The following is a 27,962-nucleotide window of genomic DNA, read 5'->3' on the forward strand; positions in this document are numbered from 1 at the left end:
TCAATCACTTATTGTCGGGGTTGTTTAAAACAAATATCCTGTTAAGTTTCCTAAATAAATAGAAAATAAGAAACCAGCTGACAATGTGACAGCACAGTTGGTAGCTATGATAGCTGGATAAAGCAAGTGTTGGTGGACATTGTGGGTGGTCCTGGTTGTTCCGGTTGGTTCCGGTAATTGTAATCACTTCCGTGATTCGCCATTTCCACTCGTCGAGGGGCCCCCAGGTGGCGCAGCCCCGACAGGTGAGCCTTCACCCCGGAGCACGCACATGCTCGTGTTTAGTCGCGTTAAGACCTTCGAATGGAGTTGCCCGTCGAAAGGAGCTCCGTCACCCGAGGTGCGTATCGAGTGGGCCGCCGCCCCCTGCGCCCCCCCGCCCCTCAAGCCCTCCCCTTCCCCCCTCTCCTGTACGAATACCATCAGAATACCGAACTGTCAAAATCGAAATGTCTGCCACCATACTAAATCCATTGTTCAATTTTTATCACATTTTTATATACTTAAATATTGATTTATCACTTAATCACAATCTGAACGTATCTTAATAATTTTTTTATTATATAAATTTTATGATTTTTTTTTTACGTAAATGACATATTTTAGTAGTGACTCGAGGTGATGTTTCCTTTTGTCAATATTCTCATTATGTCGACATTAAACACAGCTGGTTCTGTTGTGTGTGCTTTTGAGCAATTAAACGTCCATTGATTCGCATTATATTTTATTGCAATGTGCATTGTTTCAGCTCAATCTCGATACGTCTGTCTTGCTAATTGAATCTCCAATCGAAAATAGTTATTGGCATTGTTTTCCATTGCCGATAAATTTTACATAGGTGCGTCAAAATGCATGTAATATCATATTAAATAATGTATTATTTTATTATGCAACGATTCATTAATTCGTAACGATGATATATTAACTATTCTCAATACAATACAATCCTTTGATTCGTATGGTAGATTGGTCATGGAAAACCAGCATAAAAAAAATGCAAGATGTTTTATATTATGGAGAAACAAGAACACAACTTAACTACAATTTAATTTATATGTCAAAGTAACCTTTACTGATAGCTACAAATTTCAATAACATTCACTCCCCGCTATTGAGATACAACAAATTGCCACTCAAAACTACATCCGACCAGATTGCTTTCCGACGTGTATTTTGCTGATTTTGTATTATGAACTGAGTACAACAATATTTTTATACTTAGATAGCACCAAGTGTTTTTATTAGAATCAACATGAATTACACATTTAAAGACGAATTGGATAGTTGAAACAAAATAGTATGCATATTATTTGATCTTGCAATACTGAGCAAATCGAAAGAACTTTATTTAAATAGGTCACAAGTTTGACAAACTGCTACAAATAATCTACGTAATAGGTTACTTTCGAAACAATATGTATATTTTTACTGTCGTTACCATAAAATCTAGTCATGCTACGTTTCACAACCCTCAAGCTATACGATACAAACTACAGTTCATACACGCTAAATAGTAGTTTGTAATTACAAAACATATGTACTTATTACAAGTATTACATCCTGTTTGTCACCTTTCATCGTTGATTGAAATAAATTATGTACTTCCATAGAGACGTCCGAACTCCGTCTCATTGCCTACACTTGAATAGTAAGATGTTGAAATGTATGTATGTACATAGTAATCCCCTAATCTACATAATTATTCTGAATCTGTATTTGCAAATGTGTAGATACATATATTGTTATAGATCAGTGCTTCTCAGAATTGCTTTTCATTTATCAGTTTCAATGAATATATGTATGTTCATTTTACTAAATTAACTACACTTTGTATGTAATCCCTTGATTACACTGTTCGACAAATGACGACTTTTTTTGGTTCGGAGACGAGATATAGATCTATGCCCAGTGAACACGAATTTGATAATAAAAAATGTTGATTGGCTCGACATTCGGAGATATGTGTTTTTAAAATCGCGCGATTTTTCTATATCTTGGTGTTGTTCGGTTGATGTCTCAAAATCCCCTCAGAACCTTCTGGACTTGCACCAATTGTCGTGTAACCCCAGAGATATTCTGAAATTAACCCGATAGGAAAAAAGTTCGATTTGACGTTTTTTAGAGTCAGATTTTATTAATATGTCAGTCGTGGTTTTTTTCAGTGACATTCCTGCCTGTCAAAAAAATGTGATCTGATTTTGAGCCACTTCCACTCTTCAGATCGCTCTGATATCTCACCGACATACAATAGGGCTAATTAACATTGGAGTATGTTAATGTCTCCAACATGAAGCTAGAGAGGTTTAATCATCATTGAACTCATTAAAAATTGCATTGCAATCTTTTGTCAGATTGAAGCGATGACAGCTAGATATCCATGTACGTCTTTCTCACAGGCTATACAGCTATTACAGTTATAACAGCCATTTTTTTCACTCGTTTATTTAAAGCTTTCTATCATTTGTGAGCTAATTTTGAATCACTTCCACTCTTCCAATATTTTACCAGCATATGGGGGTTAGCTCTAATATAATTAAGCAAATGTCTCCGACATAACCATCAGAATAGGTCAATGATTAGCGTGTAATGCTTTCAATTATATGGTCACGGGATCAGAGTTTGCCAATTTATCTGATTTCATTGAAACGGTTCCAGCAACTTGGCAACCTTGTCCTATTTCTCGCACAACTCGAGTTAACAGCATCTCAAATTTGCTGGTTTACAAAATACTGCATATTTGACCATAAATGTCTCGCAAATTTCAAGTTTTTCAGCATCTCGAAATTTGGTGATTTATAAAAAAAATGCTGCGAAATGTAAATTTATCCATAGATGTCTCTATGATACTCTGTTAAAATTATTCTAAAATTGTATATCGATGCTTGTAATTTGCCAGGAAGGCGCATTGGGGTTTGTCCGTTAGACCTTCCAGGTATATGTACATATATACATATATGCAGGGCCACCGAGATTTAATTCCAGGCCCTATGACAAACTAAAGAAAGATCTTATAGATATATTTTTAATATGCGAAAAATCTGGTAAACGGATTATTGCGCAAATTGTGATCGCGCCACGATAATCGAACAATCTTTGCAACAAAAATCGCGAATCCGAAATATCTGGCACTTGAGTTCTCGTTAGTCCAATATTTCGCGTGATTGATGGTGTTTTTGGGTGCCAGATATTCCGTGATCGAGATTTTAGTGACGTGTGCGAGATCGCTTTTTGCGGAATAATCACCGAACCGAAAAATCTATCGGAGCTATTAGAGAAATACCCATATGTTGGTTGTTATTTTTTTAAATAATTTAATAAGAAAGTATGATATAACAGGTACGATTTCACATGGATACAACGAATGCGGCGTGGATCAAAAAATAATTAACATTTAGCTATAAATAAATACATCTATATTTATGTAGAATAAAATAAAATATCAATATCGGTCAGTCGGGCGACCCGATGCGGTGCCCCTCGAGTAGTCCGGACCCTGGAACCTGGAGTATGATAGTTATCGTCCGTTATAGAGATTTTAGTGACTTTTGGGCGAGCGCTTTGTGACCAATAATCACCGAACCACTGGATATATACCAGGAAGACCCCAATGCGCCTTCCTAGACAATTAATTACAAACAATGCACATTTTTATTACATAAATCACTGTATTTCGAGAAGCTGAAATTAACAATTAATTAATTAATCCATTGAGACATCTATGGATTTTAGATTTGTACATAATTTTTACATTAAATACAGAAAATTTGTGACAGCGGGTAGGTTCATTTTTTGCCAATTTTGAGGAACCGTTTCAACAATGATCGGATAAAATTGGCAAACTCTGATAAGAAACGATCGACTTGGAGTCACAAATATCCACGTCTAACCAGCAGTATAGCGGGATCGAACCCAACAATCACTTGGTGCTAAACATACACGTTGCCAGTGAGCCATACTGCTGGCCACTTACATATGTATGTATGTATATGGTTCGGTGATTACTAGTCAAATGTGAACCGGTCGCTCTAGATCGGTCACACTAAAACTGGTCACACCCTAAAATCGGTCAACCAGGTTTCTTGTGACCAGTTTTAGTGTGACGGGTGATCACTTGTGACCGACCACTTGAGAGCGACCGGGTGTCCTGTGACTGGTTCACATATGACTAGTAGTCCGTTTACCATGTATATATCACCATGATCGCCTATGCTATGACTAAACAATTGCTCGAATGGTCTTTGAGAATCAGCGAAGTGTCGAGCAGCGGTTATTCGGTAGTGGGCGCGTACCGAGCCAAGTTGATCACGGATCAGTATAGTTTTCCTGTCCGTCGTGTTCGCTCGCGTTTCCGCATATTCGGCACCCGAGGACGGACAGACTCGGAAATTTATTTTTAATACGAACATACTACAAAACAGTCGGCTGTTCGCACTCTCTCACACTTTCTATCTGCACCGCTCGCCAGTTCCGTGGAAATCGCTCGCGTGTGTGTATGTGACTCGTCTGCGATCACTGCTTTTGCTACCAGCTGGAAAAAGTACCTACACATATTATACATATGTACACACGATATTTCTATGATTCGGTTGTGTGGGATCGATACTGTGCTAAATTTTACTAAACCTGATCAAATCTTTTGTTCCATTGTTCTACTTTTGGCATTGTTCGGTGGCATAATTACCTTTTTACCATATTTTTGTAAATTACGTGTTTTGTTCTTCTTATCGGCATCTTGCGTACGTTTTGTCTAAAACAACTAATACATAACTGTCACTGTCACAAACATATGGTATATTGATGAATAGGATCATAGTTGGCTGTTGGTTACAGTCCGATTCGATAGTTCTTATTCGCCTTGCCTGTGACGACACGGACTCGGATTTTATAAGTTGGTGTGATAGTTCCATTATGCAAAACTATATACAATGTAAGTAAATGTACATGTCAGCATTTCAAACACGCAGTCAAGAGAATGTGACATTATTTTTACTGAAATTTTGACACTATTCTTTAGCCACAGCGTAGTGCACGGGTTGAATACCAATAGACCACTGGTCGCCACGCGGGCTTTTTTTGGGCGTAGTTCATTTTTCCAGTATTATCCTATTGGCCTATTTTTTATCTATAGGTGCAGTGGACAGGGGTTTTCAATACTAAAAATTATATGTATTTTAATTAAATAAATAAACCACTACTGTCTGTTTTAATAAAATAAATCAATGGCAATGTAAATATTTTCGTGTTTAATATTTAGATAAGATTCTTTTTTATGGGAGGTTTATACCTACTTTTGTATTTGAGCTTGCACTTACATTTAACGACATCGATCCGTTTGTCCGTAATAAACATTATTTTCTTTTAACTATTTGGCTCCTTTGAGAGTATTATTTAAAAAAAAAATTAACATCCCTGCTGGCAGCTGAATAGTGTTAGAAAAAAGTATTTAATTAACAGTAATTTCATACAAAAATGGTCTCAGTGGATGAGCATAACAGTATCCAGTATCCGTTTCAGTTATTTATTTTCAAAAAATGCGAAAACAATATCAATTTGTCCTTTATTAGTAGAAAAAAGGTTTACGCCCGAAAATAGCCCGCATGGCAACTACTGCAGTAGACAGATCGACCGTCTCCTATTAGAATTTTCCGTTTTATCTAGCTTATTTATTGTAACGGATCCGATAAATCGGTGTCCTCCCCTTTGGTTTCTTGCAAATTCACGTTATTAGCATCTCGAAATTGTTGATCTTATAAATGCAACTTGTAACTTTCGAGCTAATTCTTGCCATGGCACATTTCATGTATGTGTGTGGAAATAAAATAAAACAACAGATCAGCGGTCGGCTACCTATGACCCATAAATACAACATCATTTTCGCTGATACAGCTGATGCTGCGTTTTCAGATATATAATAGCTCATTTACTGAAATAAATGCATAGTTCGGGAAAAAATCATTTATACAATGCGGATTCGTATACTTAATGTTTGTGATATTAACTTAATAGGAGTGGCAGTTAGTGCACTACACTCGGGTTTGTCTACTAAACCAGTTTTGCGCTGCAAGTTGTACTCTCGCCCGCACTCCTAGTTAACCAATACCTTTGATACACGAGCAAAGAATCGTATTCGGGAACTTTTTTTATCGAATGATGCAATATTTTGATCGACGATCACATCGTGCTATTTTTTTTATTTTATTTCGTCCTTGCTCTTGATTTGGAGATTGAGTTGATTCGTGCCTTTGTGTGTGTGTGTACTACGCATCGGTGTTAACCTTTGTTTTGTATTGTTTTTTGCATAGTCAGCTAGTCCACGCGCGGTCTGCTTATCGAGTCGTAAAATACACGTTTGCTAGAAGTTTAATCATTGTATGTACACTTGGTGGATGACTGTTCAAGTTGCCGCTCGAGAACCCAGAAGTCGTACGACGGTGCACGAGCCACAGGTGAAACTAACTTGGCTTAGGAAAAAAAGTGGCTTTGTGACGTATTCCGGAAACGTCACAGCAATAGTTGGCGATTACACAATTCCACCGATCGCCAACAGTGTGGCTCGCAGTGTGTATTTCCTGTCGTCGACTGTTTATCTGTGTCTGTATGTATATGTACATGTTGATTGAAATGCATTGTGTGGATACTGCGTAGATGAGCCCAGGCTTGTGTCGGTGACCTGACCGAGAGGATTCTAGATGAAAATGCGACTCATCTCGTTATTATGATTATGAGTAGTCACCGGAGCCTGAGGGGGCCGTGTATTGTTCAAAGGTTGTAAATGCATTGTTAAAGGTTTGCCGAACAATGGATAGCACTGTGACTATCCTACCTCTAATTATGAGGGTGCGAACTAAATTAAATTGAAAAAAAACCGTTCAAGAACGTTGTCCATTCACAGATACTATAATGCAGAGCCACGCAACCTTTTGGTATTCGCGGAACTCGTAGAGTTTATCAGCTACGTACATATATATGTACTTTATCGGCAGCCGCTAGCTAGTCCCTACATACATACGTAGGTGACAAAACGTTAACTATCATCTCGCTCGCACGCGTTAAATCAAAGTTGCGCGTACGGCAGCGGTTTCCAAACTTTATGCTACTACGCTACTACTAATCTTGGGGGCAATATGGAGAGGGCCACTCGTAACTCCTTTTCGACTATTAACCTGGCTCGATATTTGGTTTTCATTGCAGCTAGTGCCGAAAAGCCCGTTTCGCATAAATAAGACGTTACGAACGGTAGCAGCACTTGCATTTCTTTGCAATACAAAGATTCATTCTCTCCACTAAGATTCATCCAAAATTTAATTATGGTTTCATTTTGAAACTTTTGTTTTAGTGAGCTATCGCATGATAATTCTATCAATTTTTATTTTTCGATGGTTGTCAGCTTGAATTCGTCTCCTTCATTGTAGTTAAATGGATTCTGTATCGACAAAAACTTTGAGAAATCAAGGTCTTTGAAATAATTGGAAAAATGCAGCACTAAAACATCCAAGTGGTCGGTAAAAATATTTTTACTTGCTTCAATATTGGCTGTGGCCCAGAAATCTTTGGAAAGTGAAAACCTATCCAACCCATTCTTTTGTAAATTTGATTTCCACAACTTTAATTTTTTAATGAAAGCTTTTCTTTGTCTTTTTGAACAAGTAGGTGTATTTGTGATCTCTGCATTGAATTACTTAAACCGCTCAATTTTCCAAAAATTTCAACCAAATAGGCAAGTTTAACAATAAAATTATCGTTCGCCTCTTCATGATGGTTTTCTTCGAGAAAGGTTGCTATTTCTTCTTTGAGTTCAAACACCCTTTAGAATCATTTTTGCACGAGATAGCCAGCGAACTTCACAATAATACAAAAGTGAGGTATAATTGGCTTCCATATCAGCACACAGCTTTGCTCTCAAAGGACTATTCTTAATGTAGTTTATAATTTGTATGTAATGTAGTTTATAACTTTTTTAAATATGCTGTTCAGTTCCTCGCTCATATTTTTCGACAATAGAGCTGCTCTGAGAATCATACAGTGTGTCCAGATAGCATGTGGTGCTTTCTTTTTGATCAATGCTTTAAGACCTGCTTTGTGTCCGGACATTGAGTGAGCTCCGTCGGTACACAGTCCAATTATTATTTTATGTCGTTCACAACGCAATTATTTCACTTTATGTCGTTTTCTTCAACAGAACTGTCTATTATATTAAAAATTTCAATGGATGTGGTCTTCCCAAGAATGTCTTTGCAAAATAATATATCTTCTAATATATTATTATCCGCGACATATCGAACATATACAATTAAATGGGCATCTTTAGCTAAAACAGAGCGTTTGCAAAGGCGCAATTTTTTAAATCTTCTTCTCCGGATAATTTTTAATAGGAATTAAATGTATATATAAAAATGAAAGAAAAATAAAAATAAACATTCATCCATTGAATTTTTACTGTTAAGCTACGATATGAAGTTTTATTTATTTGTAGATATTATGGTATGAAAATTATTTTTTTATTAAAAAGTTTTGGCGCCTCCCCTGGCAATAGTCCGCGCCTCCCCTGGGAGGCGCGCCTCCCAGTTTCGAAACCGCTGGCGTACGGTACAAAAAGGGCCGTGGCCACCTGGTTGCGATTCTCTGCTATAATGTACCCAAAAGATGAAGAAAATTAAATTAAATCGCGCTCACTAGTGTTAAGAACAAAGTCAAATGTACGGCATGGCATACATGGGTAGACTTCAGCTGTGATAGGCGTGTGTTCATTCGACAAGTTTCTTCAAATATGGGAATCACCACTGTCAATACAAGGATAAAATATCGCCGAAAACACTCCAGGCGTGGTGATTATTTTTTTCTAATCTAAAAAAACGTGCCGTGGACTACTCTTGTGTGTCTGCGCCTTAAAGATCCACAATTTAAAATGTCCTTGTTAGAATAAACAACATTTTTTTATGATGAAGTTTGTACTTTGTGAATAAGTTTCGCTTAGACTGGCTTACCTGATATTATCTATTAATATAACCCTGACTTATTTCTCGCATAGTTCGAGTTCACAGCATCTCGAATTTGCTGATTTATAAAATGCTATAAATTTTTCCATAGATTTATTTCTCTATGATTGTTAATCGATGTTTGCAATTGGCCTTGAATAATACTTACACTACTTATGTACAATTTTTCACCATATAAATGGGTGTATACCTGTATAAATAAAATATGTATATATTATCTGTGAAAAGACAATATTAAACCTTTGTCCCCACACGTTTGAAGAAATTGTTGACTTAGTAAATTCAGGCATCGAAAAGATTGGGAAATATTGAGCCAAAAAAAATTATTAACAAAAAATAAATAGAATAGATCAAAATAATGGGACTGAAAATTTAATTAGTTCAGTCGCTCGAGTACAGATCAAAATCTATTTGACCCACGTCCCTGCAATTACATCACTTGTGATACTTGTTGAAGATTGACGAAAACATATTAACCGGTTATATTCTATGTACATCAAATGTGAAACTATTTTTTTAAGTTCTGAATTTTCATGTGTACGTTTGAGCATAAAGCACTGAAATATTAAAACGACATAAATAGACCCCCCCCCATATATAATTCGAACTGGAGTCAGGCAGTGCCTGCGCTTAAAAAAACCGGAAAAAAACGCTCTCGTTCCCTCATATTGATTTATTCAGAATCTGAAAACGCTACGTTTGTTACTCATTGTTTCTCAAATGGATGGCTTAAAAAATTGTGAGCAAAAAGCGGTAGCTATTAGTGATTATCGTTTTTTAAAAACCCGGTTATTGTTGTTGATAAATTTTTAAAAATTAAATATTTTTATTGTTGATAAATTTAAATAAATAAACATTCGAAAATCGGATAGCTCAAATAACTCAGTTTTTTTATCTTTTATTTCTGAATGATTATGTATTATCTGTTTAAATAAAACAGTAATAATTAATTTGAGAGACCCTGACTCATCACACAAGAAAACGCCAATCTATGTATTTACATATTATCAACCGTATCCCGTCATTTGCGCGCGGGCAATATCGCGCTGAAATTCTCGCTCGGGTCATTTGCTCGCATAACATTTAAAAAAATTTACGTCATGTCGATAAGAATTTCAGTGACTGATACTAAGTTTCAGTTCGATAGGACTAACGGTGTTCAAAAAATCCCCAAAAAACACAAACACACATATTTTCTAGATCATGAAAACGTGATCAGTAATAGATTCTGAGTTCGAATCAGTCAAAATCTCGATTTTGAATTTTCGCATGATCACAAAACTTCATCTATTGTTACTTCGTACATAGATAAAGTAAAAAATAAAAAAAAAGGAAAACATAATTTGTGGAACAAAACTAATCTTAACCTTTTATTTTATTTTTATATTTATGGCAACATTCCCTACGAAATAACTAAGGTGTTCGATTACAATATAATAAAGTTTAAAATAATATTATATTTGAGCATTATCTTTGAGATGGAATATAAATACAAAAGACAAGCACCATAATCTTAAATGCAGACGTTTTAAATGTATGAAAAACCTTTATTAAAAAGTTTTTTATCGGATTTAATATAGCGTTTGTTACATCTTGTTAAGTCCGTCAGCGTTTGGATTTTTTTCATAGATATTAAGGTAAAACTGAGTACCAGGTAAACTCGGGTTTTTTGGAAAATCCAAAACCCAAAACAATTTTTCTTAATGTCGCTTTTTATATATAAACTCTAGTACCCATATTTTGAATACTTGTTTTTTTTTTTACTTTAGATGAAGTTTTGTGATCATGCGAAAATTCGAACTCGAGATTTTTTTTTCTATAATACACAACTTATTATGTTTGATATATCCGTATAGAAATTTGACATGATTCATGGTTCGGTCATTATTCCGCACAAAGCGATCTCGCACACGTCACTAATATCTCAATCACGGAATATCTGGCACCCGAAAATTCCATCCATCAAGAGCTACCAACGTGAACTATCATACTAATGAGAACTCGAGTGCCAGATATTCCGTGTTCACGATTTTCGTGACAACGAATGACATGTACGCGGTCGTAATAATCCGAAATAATCCATTTACCGATGCGCCCTTAGCCGAGATATTCTTGCCTCCATGATAGAGCCCGTCCTGATGAGACTTCTGAGTGTGAGTGTGAGAGTCCTGATGGAAAAACACACTGAGTGGGACGTGGTACGTGTTTTTTTTTTTAGATACTTTTTAACATGCGAAAAAAACGCAGCACCCCCTAGCTCATATACATGGTACACAATCCCAAAAATCACCCCCTGGAGTGTTTTCGGTGATATTTTATACTTGTATTTATCCTTGCTTGACAGCGATCGATAACGGTGAATCCCATATTTGAAGAAATGTAGGAGAAACTTGCATATGGATATGCATACACGTGCGAGCTCCCAAACATATGCATTATGCATGTGCAACTACACCCGAATTCGGTTTGGGGAACAAAAACTGTTAGCGGTTAGAGCGGGAAGCCAAGGACACATTACATCCCATACCACTCAGTGTATTTTCCATGCGAAGTTGTTTACGCTATGCGAAGCTGGATACTTTCGCTAGTAAATATTTGTGACTATTGGATGAAAATGTTTAAAACTGCATCACACTCGGAAGTCGATCAATTTAAGTATCCGTCGTTCGAGTAACGTATCGAGTTCCCAGCTATCGACTTTTGGTAATTAATTTTCTTATTCGATTTTACGAACTGCGCATTATGTTTGTAACACCGACACAATTTTCGTCGGCAACGACAACTCATTTACATTTGACGTTATCGTCATGGTTGACACGCCGCCTCTTCGTGATTGCAGCATCATTATTTTTGGTCGCCGGTGCAGCCCGCTTGCCAATCTGCCATCGATCATGTTTAACATTGGACGTAGACTATAAATAGGCAACTTCAGCCCTTGAACGACGCGTGCCATTGAAAGATGGGGCGCACTATGTTTAGCCGGTGAATCTTGGCTTCGGGAGCCAGCGGCCAGACTGCGAGATTCAGGAGAAGAACCCACAGGGTATCCCAAAATAAATCAGGAAGGTAAACACGCTAAACGGGTCAATTGCATTCTGCGCGCTGGAAACGAAAACGAAATATGGAATGTAAAAAAAATGGCTTTTAGTATTGTGCTGCGATCGATTCGTGAGTATTGCTCGAGATGGAGCACTTATTTCAGCTCAGCAATTTATATGTAAGTGAGCGAGGGTGAATTGTGAACTAGAAAGAATTGTGGTTGATTTTTGAACCATTTTTTACATTGGCTTACATAAAAACTCGGTCTCTAATTTATGCACACTCTATAATTATAACTATGAATTTTCTATGCCAAAGCTGATGCTAACGCGATCAATTTTAATTGTGTTATCTGCCAACTGAATTTGTTACCACATACATCTATATGAACGTGTATTGAAAATATATGCAGGTAGCATATTTATTATCTTTTCTTTTTTTATATGATTTTTGTTCGTTGATCGAGGTCTTTATACATATGCCCAGTACAGTGGCGTGCCGTCATTGGACTAGAGATACTAGGTTAATCCCCTAAAATCTAAAAACATATACAATTCAATTACAAAAATTTCAAATCATTATTCATATTGATATTGTTCGGAATCTGAATCGGCCCTATCCGATGTAGTGGTAGTGGATTGTCATGGTATGGTCCGCCGCGTCGTTCGTTTACACGGACTCGCCCTCTCAATTATGTTCCCTTCGTGGTACTGGCGAATTTTTATGTATATGCGTTCGATCGAAGACAATTTTTTTTTTAATTTACTCGTTTCTTCAAGCATTTAAGAATATTCTGATTAGTGTCTATCAGTCATCATTCTGAACTTATTTTTTGTTAAAATAACACAACTTCTTGAGTACAAAAACGGCAAGGAGCTCGGCTCAAGAAACAAATAACGAGGCTTTAGAATGTTGCATTCTCGATCGATTATTCAACAAATCATTCAGAAAACTTAAGTTTTGAATACAAAAAAACTGTTATTAAAAAAGGTAGGCTGCTTGGGATATTTTTGCTAGCACAAAAATGAAAAATTGTCATCACCTAGTCCCCTGTTTTTAAAGTCACAGTACGCTACTGGTACATACATATATATTTATCGTCATCACTAAAGCCCGGACCCAGAGGGTGTCGCGTATTGTTCAATTGTAGTAAATGCATTGTTAAAGGTTCGCCGAACCATTTTTTTTTACTCTGGCTTTGTAAATAGAGCTAAACCGCCCTGATTCCTGGAAAAAGCACGGTGTCTATCCGCAGTCTAGTCATCACATTTAAACAGAAGTGATGTCATACGGTCGCACTTTGTAGCCTTAAAACTGCCTTTTTGTGTTAACGTGGGCGTGGCTTTATACGGCCCTACTTGTGTGCGTGCAAATAGGATGCAATGCTGCGATCACATGATATCGAAATGTTACCAGTTGCCACGTTAGCTTAACCCCTAAAGAATTTTCTCAAGGTCAATACCTATTTCTTTGATACGAAGGCCAGTATTAGGGGATGTGTAAAGATTCGGCAAAATCGTTAGTACAGCTTTCAAGAAAAAAAAACGAATCTGCCAAATGCATGAATTAAGACGCAGACACAAATAATCGTACGGCACGGCATACCTAGATAAACTCCAGCTGTGTATGGGCGTGTCTTATGTCATTGTTAAAAGCCGTAAATTTCTCCTACATTTCTTCAAATATGGAAATCGTCGTCATCGATCACTATCAAACCTATGTTAATACAAGGAAAATGTATCATCAAAAACACTCCAGGAACGTGTGTTTTGGCCTGACATAGATCAGGCGTGCTAGAGTGTTTTTACATGTGCAAAACTATCTAAAAAAAAACGTGCTGCGAACCAAGATTTTGACTGATTCGAACTTAGAATCGATTACTGATCACGGTTTCATGATCTCACGGTGTATTTTTGGGATTTTTTGAACTGAATCTTAGTATCGGTTACTGAAATTCTTATCGACACGACGTAATTTTTTTTTCAAATTTTTAAGTTGACCTGAAAAGGTACCTCCCCTTATACGTGTCCTCTTTATTTTAATTTTTTGAATTCAATTATCTCCCAAACCGCTTACTAAATCGGACTGAAATTTTTTTACATGTAATAGAAATAATACTTTTTATAACCTTATATTTTTTAAATATTTTTATCTGAACCGGAAGTACTACTTTTACTTTAGAGAATCGAGGTTTTTTATGTTTTTCTCAGAAACCTTTTGGTTTATTGAACTGAAATTTCATATCTAGAAGTTTAAGCTTAATACCAAGTTATTTATAAAATTTGGAAAGCATCCGTCAACCAGAAGTGGCAGTTTACTCTTGTTCGATTTTTCTTCCGCTATTTTTTTTCGACCCCTTAAATATGTGTGCTCGTCACGAAAAAATTCAAGTATAATTCTTGTATCAATGTGATGAAAATAAAAAAAATCATTAAATTTTATAAACCGGAATTTTTCTTGTGCAAGTTACATACATTTGCGCTCAATTTGTATCGAAAATTCTATCTTAACTATTGGTATTACATAATGCTGCCGGTATGTGTGAATGTGTCTGTACGGTTCGATATAGAATTTTGTTTTGTGACTTTCTCATATTCCTCAAATACATAGATAAAGTCATGGGTTGGTCACACCGGAATTCTTTATTTAGTATTTTCAATATTTTCGTTTTGGTTCTGTGTATAAAATTATTATGTTCGGTTATATTCGCATCAACGTTAAAGTATCGAAACGCATGCAATTACTCACAAATCAAACCAAATGTCTTTTCAAAGTCATGTCAAAATGGCATTCTCATCTGTCATCTTAAAAATTAGAGAAATCAATAAGCTGCTCAATTCACGCATTCCGCAGATAATTTTCAACACTGATACGTTGAATATCATGCACTTAAAGTTCAGTTAATTAGCACCCATAAGAAAATATAATCAAGTTGAGAGTAAAATATTAACCTTAGCCATGATCGATTTTGGACAAAGGCGTATTGCGCAGCAATGGTCAATATTGCAATACATTTTCTATGGTGATCTTTGCCAACATTAATGAAGGCGTCTGCCTTATGTGTCATTTTTATGTCATTCCTATGCTTCTTGTGTGTCATTTAACCAAATTATTAAGAGGTGATTTTTGCAACCCAACTATTTTGGAAGTTTATGGGTTCCATCTCGCCTTATTGATTATCGGTTGTGCCCATTGTTCCATACAATAAAAGCAAGAACCAACGTTCTTTCTTTTTTTTTACAATGCTCTTTTTTATGTTTCACTTTGTAAACGATTGAGCTAAAATTTCTAGTCTTCCGATAGTTTTGAAACTTTGCCATTTTGCGCGGTTTGGTCAACGATAGAAATTTCAATCGATTTTTATAGTTCGATGGTGAAAAATAATACACCAATTGCTCGAATCTTTCGTTGCTTGAATTTGGTGAGCGATCACATTGATATTTTCAATATTTCACCAAATAATCTATCCGCTTTTTTTTATTGTTTTTTACTTTTAGTTCAATTTAAACAACTAATAAATTTTTATTTTTTTTTTACTCTTGTGTGTATGTTTATACAACATATTTTTTATGTATTTTCTGGCTACAGTGTCATTGGGGTAACTTGTAAAGACACTGGTGTATGTATGTGTATCAAAATAAAATAAACACCACGTACATTTACTGTTTCGGTGATGATTCCGCACAGAACGATCTCGCAAACGTCACTAAAATTTCGATCATGGAACATCTGGCACCCGAAAATTCCATCCATCGAGATTCACACATGCGAGCTATCATACTAATGAAAACTCGGAGTGCCAGATATTGTGTATTCGCGATTTTCGTAGCAACAAATGTCGTTTGCGCGATCGCAATGTGCGCAATAATCCGTTTACCACATTAACTATCACATGCTGTTTTTAGTAACAATCGTCCGTTTATCCCTAGCATCCGCGCTGGCGTCTCGTGACTCAATACACTCTGGCAAATGCGACTTTCAATTCGGACAGATTTCCTTCTCCCACCTCTGCATGAATTTTCACTTTCAAACGGCACGCACGCTCGGAGAAAAAGCGAGTGTGTACGCAAATGACACACGTGCTATATCGAACGAGGTAGCAACGAATCAAAAACAAAAACAAAATGTAGAATGCGTAGAACAGTCTGACGACACCGAATCGAGTCTGATAACCTCGCCTAGTCATTCTACCGGCACACGAGAAATTCGCACCAAAATATCTCGCCAGTGCGTGTTACGCATTCGTTTTCCTCCCCCTCTCCGCGGAAACTGTGACTCGCAACTTTTCCGACGGCTTTTCTCAGCTGAAAAAGAAGTAAAACAACAACAAAACGTCCGATGACCCATCGTCGATGACTGCACACTTTCAACGAGGAACCGTTCCTCAGTTTGCACCTGCACTCTCCACATGGACAACGGCTGGCATCTGCGTCGATCGGTCGACCTTGCCGTATGGAGTCGTACTTAAGGTCGAACGTGCGGAAAAGATATCCAGGGTCACCGGTGTTGGTGTTCTGCTGCTGCTGCTGCTGCCGCCGCACTGTGAAAGTGACTCTGGCAGTATATAGTGTGTGCAATATAACGTGACGATCTTTCTTTGTTCACTTTCGAACTACCAACACCTGGTACCACTCGGCTGATTCACTTGCACTTCTTGCCACTTTCCGTATGGTGCTCGTTTGCTCGCATAACCACCATGAGGTCTTTCGTTTACTCGTTGATCTGGGCATGGTATTGTTTTGGTGAGATTTGTATAGTCAGAATTGATTCTAGGACATTTCATCACTATTTTTAATTTATCTATCGGTACGTAGTAACAATAGATGAAGTTTTGTGATCATGCGAAAATTCGAACTCGAGATTTTGACTGATTCGAACTCAGAATCGATCACTGATCACGTTTTCATGCTCTTGTTTTTTTATAAAATTTATTTGAATCGAAAAAAAAATTAACCATATCGAATCGTCGTCATAGAAACTTTGATTTGTTTTCGATACTCTTAACAAACCTTACATACATACCAAGTCACTTTCGAAATCGATCACTAATCGCGTTTTCATGATCTAGAAAAAATGTGTGTGTCAGTCAGTATATTTAGGGGGGACGCGACAATTGGTGCAAGTCCAAAAGGTTCAACGACAAAATGTACCCGAAAATTAGTGCACTGACAAAATGTACCCGCGACAAAATGTTCACGCGACAAAATGTCGACGGAAATAATGTTCAAGCGACAAAATGTTCAAAAATCCTAAATTTTCCTATTTTAATGGAAAAAGTTACTTTTTATTTAACCGCGACATTTTGTCGCGGGTACATTTTGTCGCGGGTACATTTTGTCGCGGGTACATTTTGTCAGTGCACTAATTTTCGGGTACATTTTGTCGTTGAACCTTTTGGACTTGCACCAATTGTCGTGTAACCATATTTAGGGGATCGTTTGAACACCGTTAGTCCTATCGAACTGTAACTTAGTATCGTTTACTGAAATTCTTATGATGTGATATTTTTAAATTATATCATACGGCAATAAAAATTAATTTTTTGTTTTGTTGATAAAGGAAAGCTAGAAAATTTTCAATTAATTTTATTAAAAAAGTGTTACTACATACATATGTATGATTCAAAAAATCATTGCTCCAAATATTTGAATAACGGTTTCAATATACAATTCAAAAAGCAGTCAACATAAAAATTAAAGATAGATATTGTGGTTAAACAATATTTGCGTGAAATCTGTCAGTGAGCTGTCCCCACGATGAAATTGTCATGCTATGAAATGTCCAGACACGTCAGAATTTTACTCCTTTGTATATAATAGATTCCTTGTATTGTTACTACATAGAACAATTTACAGTTCGATCTCATCTATTTCATTGTACTATTGTACTATATCAATGTTGAGAAATTAAACCGATGTAGGAGGTCCAGCTTTTGTATGTATGTATTTTCAATACACTATGCAAGTAGTGTATTGTAAATAAATTAAATTTTTAGTACATATATAAAATTTTACATTGCTTTGGCCAATCAATATTGAAAGGAAAAATCGTATAACACTCATTACGTACAAAAGAACATTCTCGGAACTTACATCTATCATATTTCCAAGTCATAGGAATTGTCTTTGATTGATTTGTAATGCTAGAATTATACACATATAAGTTTGTGATGTTTAAAATTTGTGTATTTTCTTTTCAGATGCATAGATAAACTAAAAGTGTAAAAATATCTATACAGTGGACTTATAATGTCTAAATTTTCGATACCATCCAACGATGACATGGATTCGATGGATGAATCGGAGCAAATGATGTCATTGCCGAGGTAACAGAATATTTTCGTATGTGCATGTTAATAAAATGATGTCATTATATATGTATATACTAGTATTGTACCCGACGACATATCATCGCATGATATGTCGTATGTGTGTATGTATATGATATACTTACATATGTATATGTAATGTACATATATTTTGTAACGAAATGGTCTCTTAGACCATATTTGTTGGGGAGGCCACTCATTTTGAGGAATGTAGGACCTTTAAAGCAGGCTTAATTATTATACATTTTCTCAATTTTGAGAATATACATAAATTTATGTATTTTAATTACTTTTAAATTGTCTTCCATATTCTTCTAAAATTTTATTTGTGCTATAAATCAGTTGATTTTTTTTTTGTTGCTTATGTGTTCTGAATATTGCAGTAGATATGTATTGCCAGCAAATGGAGATGCTGCTGCTGCATTATGGATGCAAAAGATAAATACTGGTGTGTTAAGTGCCATCCATTTTAGGGAATATTGGCGTGTGACAGTTCCGAGAGTTTACGCGCTTGAATTAAATGGAAATTGTTTAGGTATGTAATATTCTGTGTATATTTTTAAAACATTTCAATTCAAACTTTTCTAAATAAAATTTAAAAAACTACTTTTTAGTTTTTGTTTTGGCTTTTCACAGTTCCCTGTCATTTTTAGTAACAGCAGTATTTTATTCTTATTTTCAGAATGGGCATTCGACGAAGAGAGAGCACATGCTTTATTGTTATCACCTTTGGAAAAGTTCATCTGCGGTGGAGAAGAACCGCGTGAGGCGCTTCAAAAATTAGCTCAACTCGACCGAGCACCTTCCGTATGTGGCCGTGTCTTCAAAATGGGCGAACCCGCATACAGCTGCCGAGAGTGTGGTATGTTTTTACAGCTTCAAAATAATTCGCCGTCTCCATAATGCGGCTCTTGAAATGTGATCATTTGAATTTCAGGCATGGACAATACGTGCGTGCTGTGCGTCGATTGTTTCAAACGTTCGACCCATCGTCATCACAAATACAAAATGGGCACATCCACAGGAGGTGGCTGCTGCGATTGTGGAGATGCTGAAGCATGGCGTAGTGATCCATATTGTGACATCCACGTGGTGAGTGTTTTATATACATATATGTTGGTCTCCGTTGAATGTTGTTTGATTGTGAATTTTCTTTTATGTTTTGATTTTTTTTTATGTAGGTCGGTACTTTACCCCAAGAAGCACCTCAAGGTCTGCCTGAAGATCTCAGTGCCCGAACTTATGAAACTTTTTCCGCTGCTCTTAGTTATTGTTATCAATTGCTCACATTAGATCATTCACCCTGTTTACCTAATGACCTCAGGTCAGTTTTTTTTTAGCTTATTTTCATTTAACAGACCTGTGTATTAAATTATTAATCTTTAATTTACTTACAGGTTAAAAGATAATGAACAAGATCCACTACACATGCTTGAACCCATGGACAGTTTCTGTACAGTTCTTTATAATGACGAAACGCACACATTTGAACAGGTATTTACGTTTGTATTTCATTCTCTATATACATATATATATAAACTTATCGGCACTAATCGAAAGCATTTGATTATATATTGCATAAAATAAAATCAGTTTTGTTTAGTATCATGTTTATCTTTCGTTACAGGTAATAACGACTTTAACTCGTGTAATCAAATGCAGTCAACGTGACGCAATTGAATATGTTACCAATATTGATCGGGAAGGACGAGCTGTCGTTAAATGTGCCACATTACAGCATTGCAATGAATTGAAGCAAGAAATAGAAAAGTAATGAAATTATTATTGAGTTATTTAAAGCATGTGTCGAAATTGGATTTAATTTTAAATTTTGTCTCTTCAGATATACATCAAAACATGGGAGTCGGAGTCTAAAAGTGCATGTCGTACACAATCACGTAATCGCCCACCAAATTTTTGCTATGAAACTTTTGCAATGGTAATATTTTTTGCGGAAAATTCTATGTGTTCATCATATTCGATGGTATTATGAGTTTCATTTAATTATTTTTTGCAGGATACAAAATTTTGTAGCTCATGCTGAAGGCTTTCGACGAATTTTGAGCTTGAGCGCACTTGCTCCTCGTCTTCCAGAAGCACCTGTCGCCGAGGGAATTTTACTAAGGGATTGTCAACTGTGGAAGTTAGCTCGAACTGCTTGGCATAGGCTGCTCATTGCCGGCATGCTCATGGATTACGATACAAAGAAATCATTAGCTACGGTCTTTACTAAAAATTATGGTAATTTTCTCTATAATTGCCAACTTCAGTAATCTTTTTTGTACTTTATAAATGTAAACTCATACAGTTGAAAAATTGTTAACAACTATTATACGTATGTATTTATTATTGCTACCTGCATGTGTAATTTAGTTCCATTATATAAAACTTAGTGTTTATTATTATTCAATGTGTTTAAATTATTTCAGGGAGTGTTATTAAAGATTTTATTAGAGATGATCATGATCACGCTTTCTCGGTATCATCTTTATCGGTCCAAATATACACAGTGCCAACATTAGCTCATCATCTCATTGCTAATGAAGATGCTCTTTTTATTTTATTGAATACGTTCCTCTCTGAATGTTCTAGAAAGTGTAATAAAAGTGGTAAAATACAACTTCGTTACATTAAATATCGTACATTAAAATATTAATAGATTGTAAAGTATTAAATGCTAATATTTATTTTTAGGCAAATTGGAATTTGAACGAAACGTTTCAAATACAACATTCAAACGAGCACAGTTCATTCTGTATGATCTTAAATACCTTCTCGGCGCTAAGCCTGAAGTTTGGACTGACGCCTTGCGGAAAGGTTTCCTGCAAGGTCTATCTTTGATTTTAAATTTACTCACCATGATGCAAGGCATGGATGCTGTGGTTCGCCAGGTACATATATCCACTTTGTTTTCCTGCGAATCTATCAATACCACTTTATTCAATATTCAAATTGTTTTTCAGTTGGGACAACATATGGAGTTTGAACCCGAATGGGAATCCGCTTTCAATTTACATATCAAATTAGCGACCGTCATCAGTCTTGCATTAGAGTGGTGCGGATCTGACAAAGTAGTGCTAGTCAAAGCGTACCGTGCAACTCTTCGTCAACTTTTTAACAATCCACCGCCAACAGACGCCACTACTTCTATCATACACGGTAAAGTGAAGGCGGGTAAGATCGCACACGTTTTTGAAGATTGGCTTTAATAACTTCTCGAGCAAAAACTGGTTGCTAAAAAGCATACTAGTTTATTAATAAAAATGCACGTTTCCGAAGTATCCTTATTTCCTAAGAAATACATACATGTAATGAATCAAATAACAGCAAAACAAGTTCCAGATATGACATCGCAACTACGATCTTGCCTCTTGTCCAATCTTAACCGCCTTCGCCTTATTAATAATACAATTTAAATTTGTACCTTATGTGTTGTTGATCATATTAACAATGTATTGTCTTTTGATTTACAGAACTCGTTGACCATAGTGCGACATGTATTTCTTTTGATGTAGCTGCTCAACCCGTCTCTATACATCTTCCTTTAAGTCGATTTTTAGCCGGGTTACATTTACACCTCCATAAGTTTGGACTATCTTTTGACAGCCCTGAATTTCAAATGACTAGACCCACCCTGGAACAAATTATTGGTATGTGACAATTTTGATGTGATACATCGTTTATTTTTTTACAAGACTCGTGAATATTGTATTTATTTTTAGAACCGGTGCTACGTACCCAGGCAATGATCGCCCAAGTGAATGCCGGCATGTGGCGACGCAACGGCTACGCTCTTCTCAATCAGCTATACTTTTATCACAACGTTAAATGTAGATCTGAAATGATAGATAGAGATATTATACTGCTCCAAGTCGGAGCATCTTTGATAGAAAGTAACGAATTTCTCATACATCTCTTGAATAAATATAATCTCATCAATTGGGCCCATCCCGATTTCGAAATCAACAGTCTCAAAGGGCCGGAAGAAGACTCAATAAGGCAGACTATTAGTCTCGTAGAGGAATTCCTCGGATTGCTAATCACAAGTTAGTTACTCGATTTTGGTCATTCTAAATGATTGATGATTGGTTTATAGTTTCATTCTTTTTACTTTATTTTTTTTAAGTTATCGGAGAGAGACACGTTCCAGGAGTCGGGGAATGCACAGTTGAAGATCGCACTAAGAAGGAAATAATTCAACAATTGTGCGCTTCATCCCTTAGCCACTCTGAATTGAATCGAACCTTACCTGAAGATCAACTTCATGAAACTGGAATGGAAAATGTTATCGATGAGGTATTCATATCGTTTCCTTTTAGTATAAGTTTTGTGTATGTATTAATATAAAAATTTCATTGTGTTTAAAATAGGTTGCCGAATTTAAAAAGCTGCACACTGGTAAAGGTTGTGGTATTTATTCGCTTCGTCCTCATTTATATAACGAATACAATGTCTTCTTTTATCATTATACTCGCGAAGAGTTATCTAAGAGTGAAGAAGTTCAAAGAAAGCGACGTAAACTTGCCGGTATTTATAATTTTAATTCTTACATAGAATGCATTGATCTATTAGTGCGTATGTGTCATTTTATTTATTTTTCCAGGGGAATTAGAGTGTTGCCCGCCTCCCGACATGCCTAGATTGGCTCCCGCCTTTGCTATGTTGACCGATCTGCTGCATTGTGATGTTATGTTGCATATCATAAATATTGTGCTGTTGCGCAGTTGCGATCTTCACGCTCGGTCTTTCAGTGAGATTCAACTTCACAAAGTGAGACCAAATCAACGATTAATCAAATTTTCTTTCTAAACATTCAAGTGTGTGATTACTTTCAACTGTCGTTTTTAGGTACTACATTTAATGGGTATGGCTCTTCAGGAACAGGAGAGTGGCAGATATCCTTTTTTAAAGTTTACGGAACGATCAAACCGCCACAACCTTCCAGCTCTCCTAATTCAACTGCAGAAGAGTGCTCGAGTTGACGCCCATCGTGATCTGCTCACTTGGACTCTCAACAAATACAGGTTATTTTCGATCCATAAAATTATCACCTTTGGAATAAAAGGTTTATTGCTTTATCTATGTACATAATAACAATGGTGTCACGGACATTACACTCTCAGATAAATTACTCACGCGGCAAATTGCGACTGTTGGTTCAATGATGTGTCGTTCATAGATATTTCGTTCTTTAAATTATTTACAGCCGATTGTGGAAGTACACATATATATGTAGTTACTTCAGTTAATTGGTAATTTATTATAGCAATCGAAGATACCCAAAAGTATCGATTCATTTCTTACCATTTGAAAACCAATCTGACGGATCTGTGACCAACCTGGTAGTGGCCTCAAATGATGGGAAGTACCTTTTTTTTTATTTAATTTAATATTTCATATTTTTATTTTACAGGGCAGTTGCAACTAATGATAATAATCAAAAAGGTGATACTAAAAATGAATCAAATGATTCAATAGCTGATAACCCACCTATGGAAACGTCGACTTCTGAATCTGTTCTTGCCCTTCAAGGTATCAATCGCTAATATAATATTATTGCCAACTAATTGCTCATTTTTATACCACATGATAGTTAAATGTGTTTTGTTATTTTTTTAGAAAGTGAAAAAGAATGGCGTGCGAAAATGGCAGCTCAAAAACGTGCTAAAATAATGGCACATATATTAGCAATGCAAAAAAATTTCATGAAAGACAATGCGAAAATGTTCGAAGACACCGACAGGAGTACATATCATCAATTTATCATCCAGATTTCAATCTGTCTGTTTTATTTCAATAATGTAATCGTCGATTTCCATCGACAGGTAATACATCTACGTCGAACTCGAACCAAAGATTGACCGATGTGTCGGAATCGTCTGATGAAATAAACATGGACGTGTCCGAAACCAACTACAAATTGACTTGGGGCTCAAAGTCTGTCCAACGCAAACCCTACCCAGAACGTACTCATACTTGTATTTTGTGTCAAGAAGACACGGAAGTATCTATAAATGGACCGCCGTTGGTGCTAGCTGGCTTCGTCCAACAATCAACTGTACTATTACAGAACAAGTTAGTGAATGAAAATATTTTACAATACATTCGAAAAGGACTATTTGATTTATATATGTATTATTTTATTGTTTTTAGAAATGGTGTAGCACCCCCATACGCAACTGGTTCTCCTTCTCTCGTTGCATCATTGGGACCCGCTCCTCACGCTTCGACTTGCGGACATGTAATGCACGGTCATTGTTGGCAAAAGTATTATGATAATGTCGTCAATAAAGAAAATAGAAGGTTGAAATATTTTCTTATATTTGTGCTATGTATGTATGTAAGTGTGAATTTGCAAATTTTTTTAATTTATGTATATTTTAGACCTTACCGTCTTCGTCAACCGGCACCTTTTAACGTAGAAAAGCAGGAATTCTTATGTCCACTTTGTGAAAGTTTATCAAACACGGTTTTACCGCTTATACCGTCTTTGGAATCGATCAACTATCAATATGAATCAAACGTGAAAGACGAGCGAGATATAACGTTTGATGAATGGGTCTATGGATTAAAAACTGTGCTCAAACTAAAGGTATTATTACAGTTGTTTGAATTTTTGTGTTTTTGAAGAGTTTTTGTTAAAATATTGTAATTTTTAGGTTTTAGAAAGTCCTGCACATGAATGCAACGAGACATGCAGTGATTTGCATTGTCAAGCTTTGCCAGAACCGCCTTCCGCGTCTCCGCCCCCTCAATTTCCATCTACTACTATTTATTCATGCCACATGAAACAAGTACGTATTTTTAACTAAGTTTTTTTTTTTAGTATATATAAAAATGAAATAGCTGTTTATTAATTATTTCATTTTACATAGGTCGTTAAAGAATTGGGTGGATTGGGAGAAAAATTCTCAACACTATTTCCGATTTATTATCATAAATTCGACGACAAGGCCAGAGATTACGTCCAGCTATTTGCTGCAGTAAGTTTTACTTTATTGTAATTATATTATTTAATGCCTTAGCGATGGTTTATATTTTTTTGTTCTTATAGGCAATGTACACTCGAGGTCTCGGTGTAGATCATCATGCAGGTGATCCTCGGATAATAACCATAGTGTGGGCCGGTGCAGCATATTCACTTCTAGCTGTAGAAGCGATTACGGCTGCAGCTAATAAACCTTTACTCGGACATCTTTCGAGTCGTCATCGCGATTGTCTCCAAGCTCTCATCAGGTATACCTCAGTGCAATTGGTCAATAATCGATTAATTTTCATATGTATTAATTATTTGTTGAATTTTTAGAATTGTCGGTATAACTGGAACTGTGTCCCTCAAACAGGAAGTCGTAACCACTCATGCGATTCAATTGCTAACACCATTCTTGGGCGTGCGAAACTCGTGCGAGCCAAGCCTATTGGATTGGGATCCTCTCGGATGCCTCCTCGCCCTAACAATGTCTTTACCTAGTCTCTTCGTGAACGAACCTCGAATATGCGCTGTGCCAATAGATTCTATTATGGGCTTTCATACGTTAAAATTAATATTCCTCTCTCATATAGTCAAAATAATGCTCACGTCCGATTTCAACCACTGTTCGGCCGATGTCAAAATGGACGACGATTCTGATAACGAAATCTGCGATACTCCTATAACTCCCAATTGCACCAGGCTTTTAGACACCTTGAAAAGAGTGCGCAATAATATAGACACAACTAACCTGAACGAGAGTCTAGTATGGAACGTGATAAAAAAAGCTTGTCACACCTTTTTGCGCAGCTCTTGCTTGTTCTATCACTTCTTAACAGACGCTCCTCCTCCGCCGATCTTGACAGAGATCAACGGCGATACATTTGAAAACATGTGCGCTTTCCTCAGTCTGCCTGATAATTTTGACAAGATATTCGACACGCCGCTCACTTACGAACTGGCGTTGGAGTGGTGCTCACATCCGGAAGTCGTGAAATATTTAGACGGACAGAAGATCACGACTCCGATTCTGAGAGAACCCCGCAGTCCGTGCAAGCTGGTCACGCTCCCCAATGACTACAGTGAACTGATAAACACTGTTTCACTTTTCACATGTCCGAATTCGGACCGGGAAGATTCTAGAAATCCGACCATGTGCTTGGTCTGTGGAGAGATGCTCTGCTCACAGAGCTATTGCTGCCAAGTGGAATTGAACAAGGCAGCGGTGGGCGCTTGCACTTATCACGCTCACACTTGCGGAGCCGGAGTTGGGATCTTCCTGCGGGTGCGCGAGTGCGAAATCTTGCTCCTGGCGTCACCTTCCAAGGGATGCGTCGTACCACCGCCGTACGTGGACCAGTACGGAGAGACAGACCAGGGTCTGAGACGCGGCAATCCCTTACACCTGTGCCAGGAGACGTACAAAAAATTGGAAATGTTGTGGTTGGGCCACGGTATACATGAAGAAATATCCCGCTCCATCGAATCCACCAATAGTCTAATGAATCCCAATTGGCAACATCTTTAAATAATTTCAAACGTACAATGTTCCAGGGTGACACACACACACGCGTATTATATTTAAAATATGTACTTACTATATGGTATTTGATATATTTATTTTTTTTTAATTCTGTAACTTTGCAATTTTAATTGATTGCCAGTGGACGACGCCAGTGCAAGAAATATTTTAATGAATCTATCTTGTTATTTTTGGTTAATCTGATTTACTAATTTCAAATTGGACGACTATTGGTAGTATGTATTTAACGGGTGAAGGCAGATTGTGCGCATCTCCGCATCAGGACTCTTCGCCGCAGCCGAGTGATACTGGTGTACGTTGTTTCATACTATCATAGGTGAAAGTAAAGCGTGGATGTATAATGAATTCCAGTTTGTGATGTTAATTTAGTGTATATAGATTTGAACTTAATGAGAACAAGTTATTAAGAATAATGTTATTTGTTCACTGTTACAACACCATATGTGTTATATATATATAATTAAAATAAATAAAGAGATAAAAGAAAAAAACACCATTCGGTTGTAAAATTTTAATAATGGCAGCTAATTTTATTTTCAAATTTGACTTTAGTGCAGCAGTATTATTAAACTTTTCACTGCTGGACTTGTGACGAGCAGGGCAAAATCGATTAGTGTCAAATTTAGACAGGTAATATTAGCAATTAATTTAATAATACAAACTCCCAATAGCTTACACTATAGCGACATGTATGGAAGACCAGTGACTTCTTCCGATACTCGCTGGAATTCGTCTGTAATGTATATTGAAAAATATCGTTTACTCGTTTATTAATTAACAGGTTAAATCGCTCAACTAGACAGCTTCTCTCTTCCCTCATTCGGCGATTATGTTCTTGAAAATATCTAGTGCACCACATAAAGCCCACCTACCTATTTATATATATACTATATATGAATGTATAAATATTTAAAACTTTTGATAATGTGATATGTTACATTATTTACTGATTTGTTTTACCTGAAATTGCTTATGTGAAAATTTTAGCTTTAAATAAATTTTACTCGGAGTACAACGCTTTGTTTCATTTCCCATGTACTTTTCATTTAGTATATAAAAATCCGGTCTCCATGACGGGCCCGAGTG

General features: G+C 36.4%; 1 protein-coding gene across 4 annotated transcripts; it reads left to right on the forward strand.

Annotated features, from left to right (window-relative positions):
- Positions 1 to 82: 82 nt before the first annotated feature.
- On the forward strand, positions 83 to 27,889 carry Ubr1 (Ubr1 ubiquitin ligase). Of its 4 annotated transcripts, none has more exons than XM_077427279.1 (28): positions 83 to 245; positions 18,235 to 18,360; positions 18,747 to 18,898; positions 19,046 to 19,225; positions 19,301 to 19,455; positions 19,545 to 19,687; positions 19,761 to 19,857; positions 19,991 to 20,133; positions 20,207 to 20,302; positions 20,381 to 20,604; positions 20,793 to 20,972; positions 21,058 to 21,254; positions 21,327 to 21,522; positions 21,837 to 22,013; positions 22,086 to 22,409; positions 22,490 to 22,659; positions 22,734 to 22,890; positions 22,967 to 23,133; positions 23,212 to 23,387; positions 23,777 to 23,895; positions 23,983 to 24,108; positions 24,189 to 24,438; positions 24,517 to 24,666; positions 24,748 to 24,955; positions 25,023 to 25,157; positions 25,239 to 25,346; positions 25,418 to 25,599; positions 25,670 to 27,889. In XM_077427279.1, the coding sequence occupies exons 2-28, from the start codon at positions 18,284 to 18,286 to the stop codon at positions 26,859 to 26,861; spliced, it is 5,481 nt and encodes a 1,826-aa protein (XP_077283405.1). In that variant the 5' UTR covers positions 83 to 245; positions 18,235 to 18,283; the 3' UTR covers positions 26,862 to 27,889. The 4 variants fall into 4 exon arrangements, with proteins under 4 accessions (XP_077283405.1, XP_077283397.1, XP_077283414.1 ...); XM_077427271.1 differs by having other exon boundaries at positions 94 to 340; XM_077427288.1 differs by having other exon boundaries at positions 94 to 340; positions 20,793 to 20,969.
- Positions 27,890 to 27,962: the final 73 nt, after the last annotated feature.

This window comes from Arctopsyche grandis, chromosome 1 (genome assembly GCF_051622035.1).
Source record: "Arctopsyche grandis isolate Sample6627 chromosome 1, ASM5162203v2, whole genome shotgun sequence".
Classification (NCBI taxonomy): domain Eukaryota; kingdom Metazoa; phylum Arthropoda; class Insecta; order Trichoptera; family Hydropsychidae; genus Arctopsyche; species Arctopsyche grandis.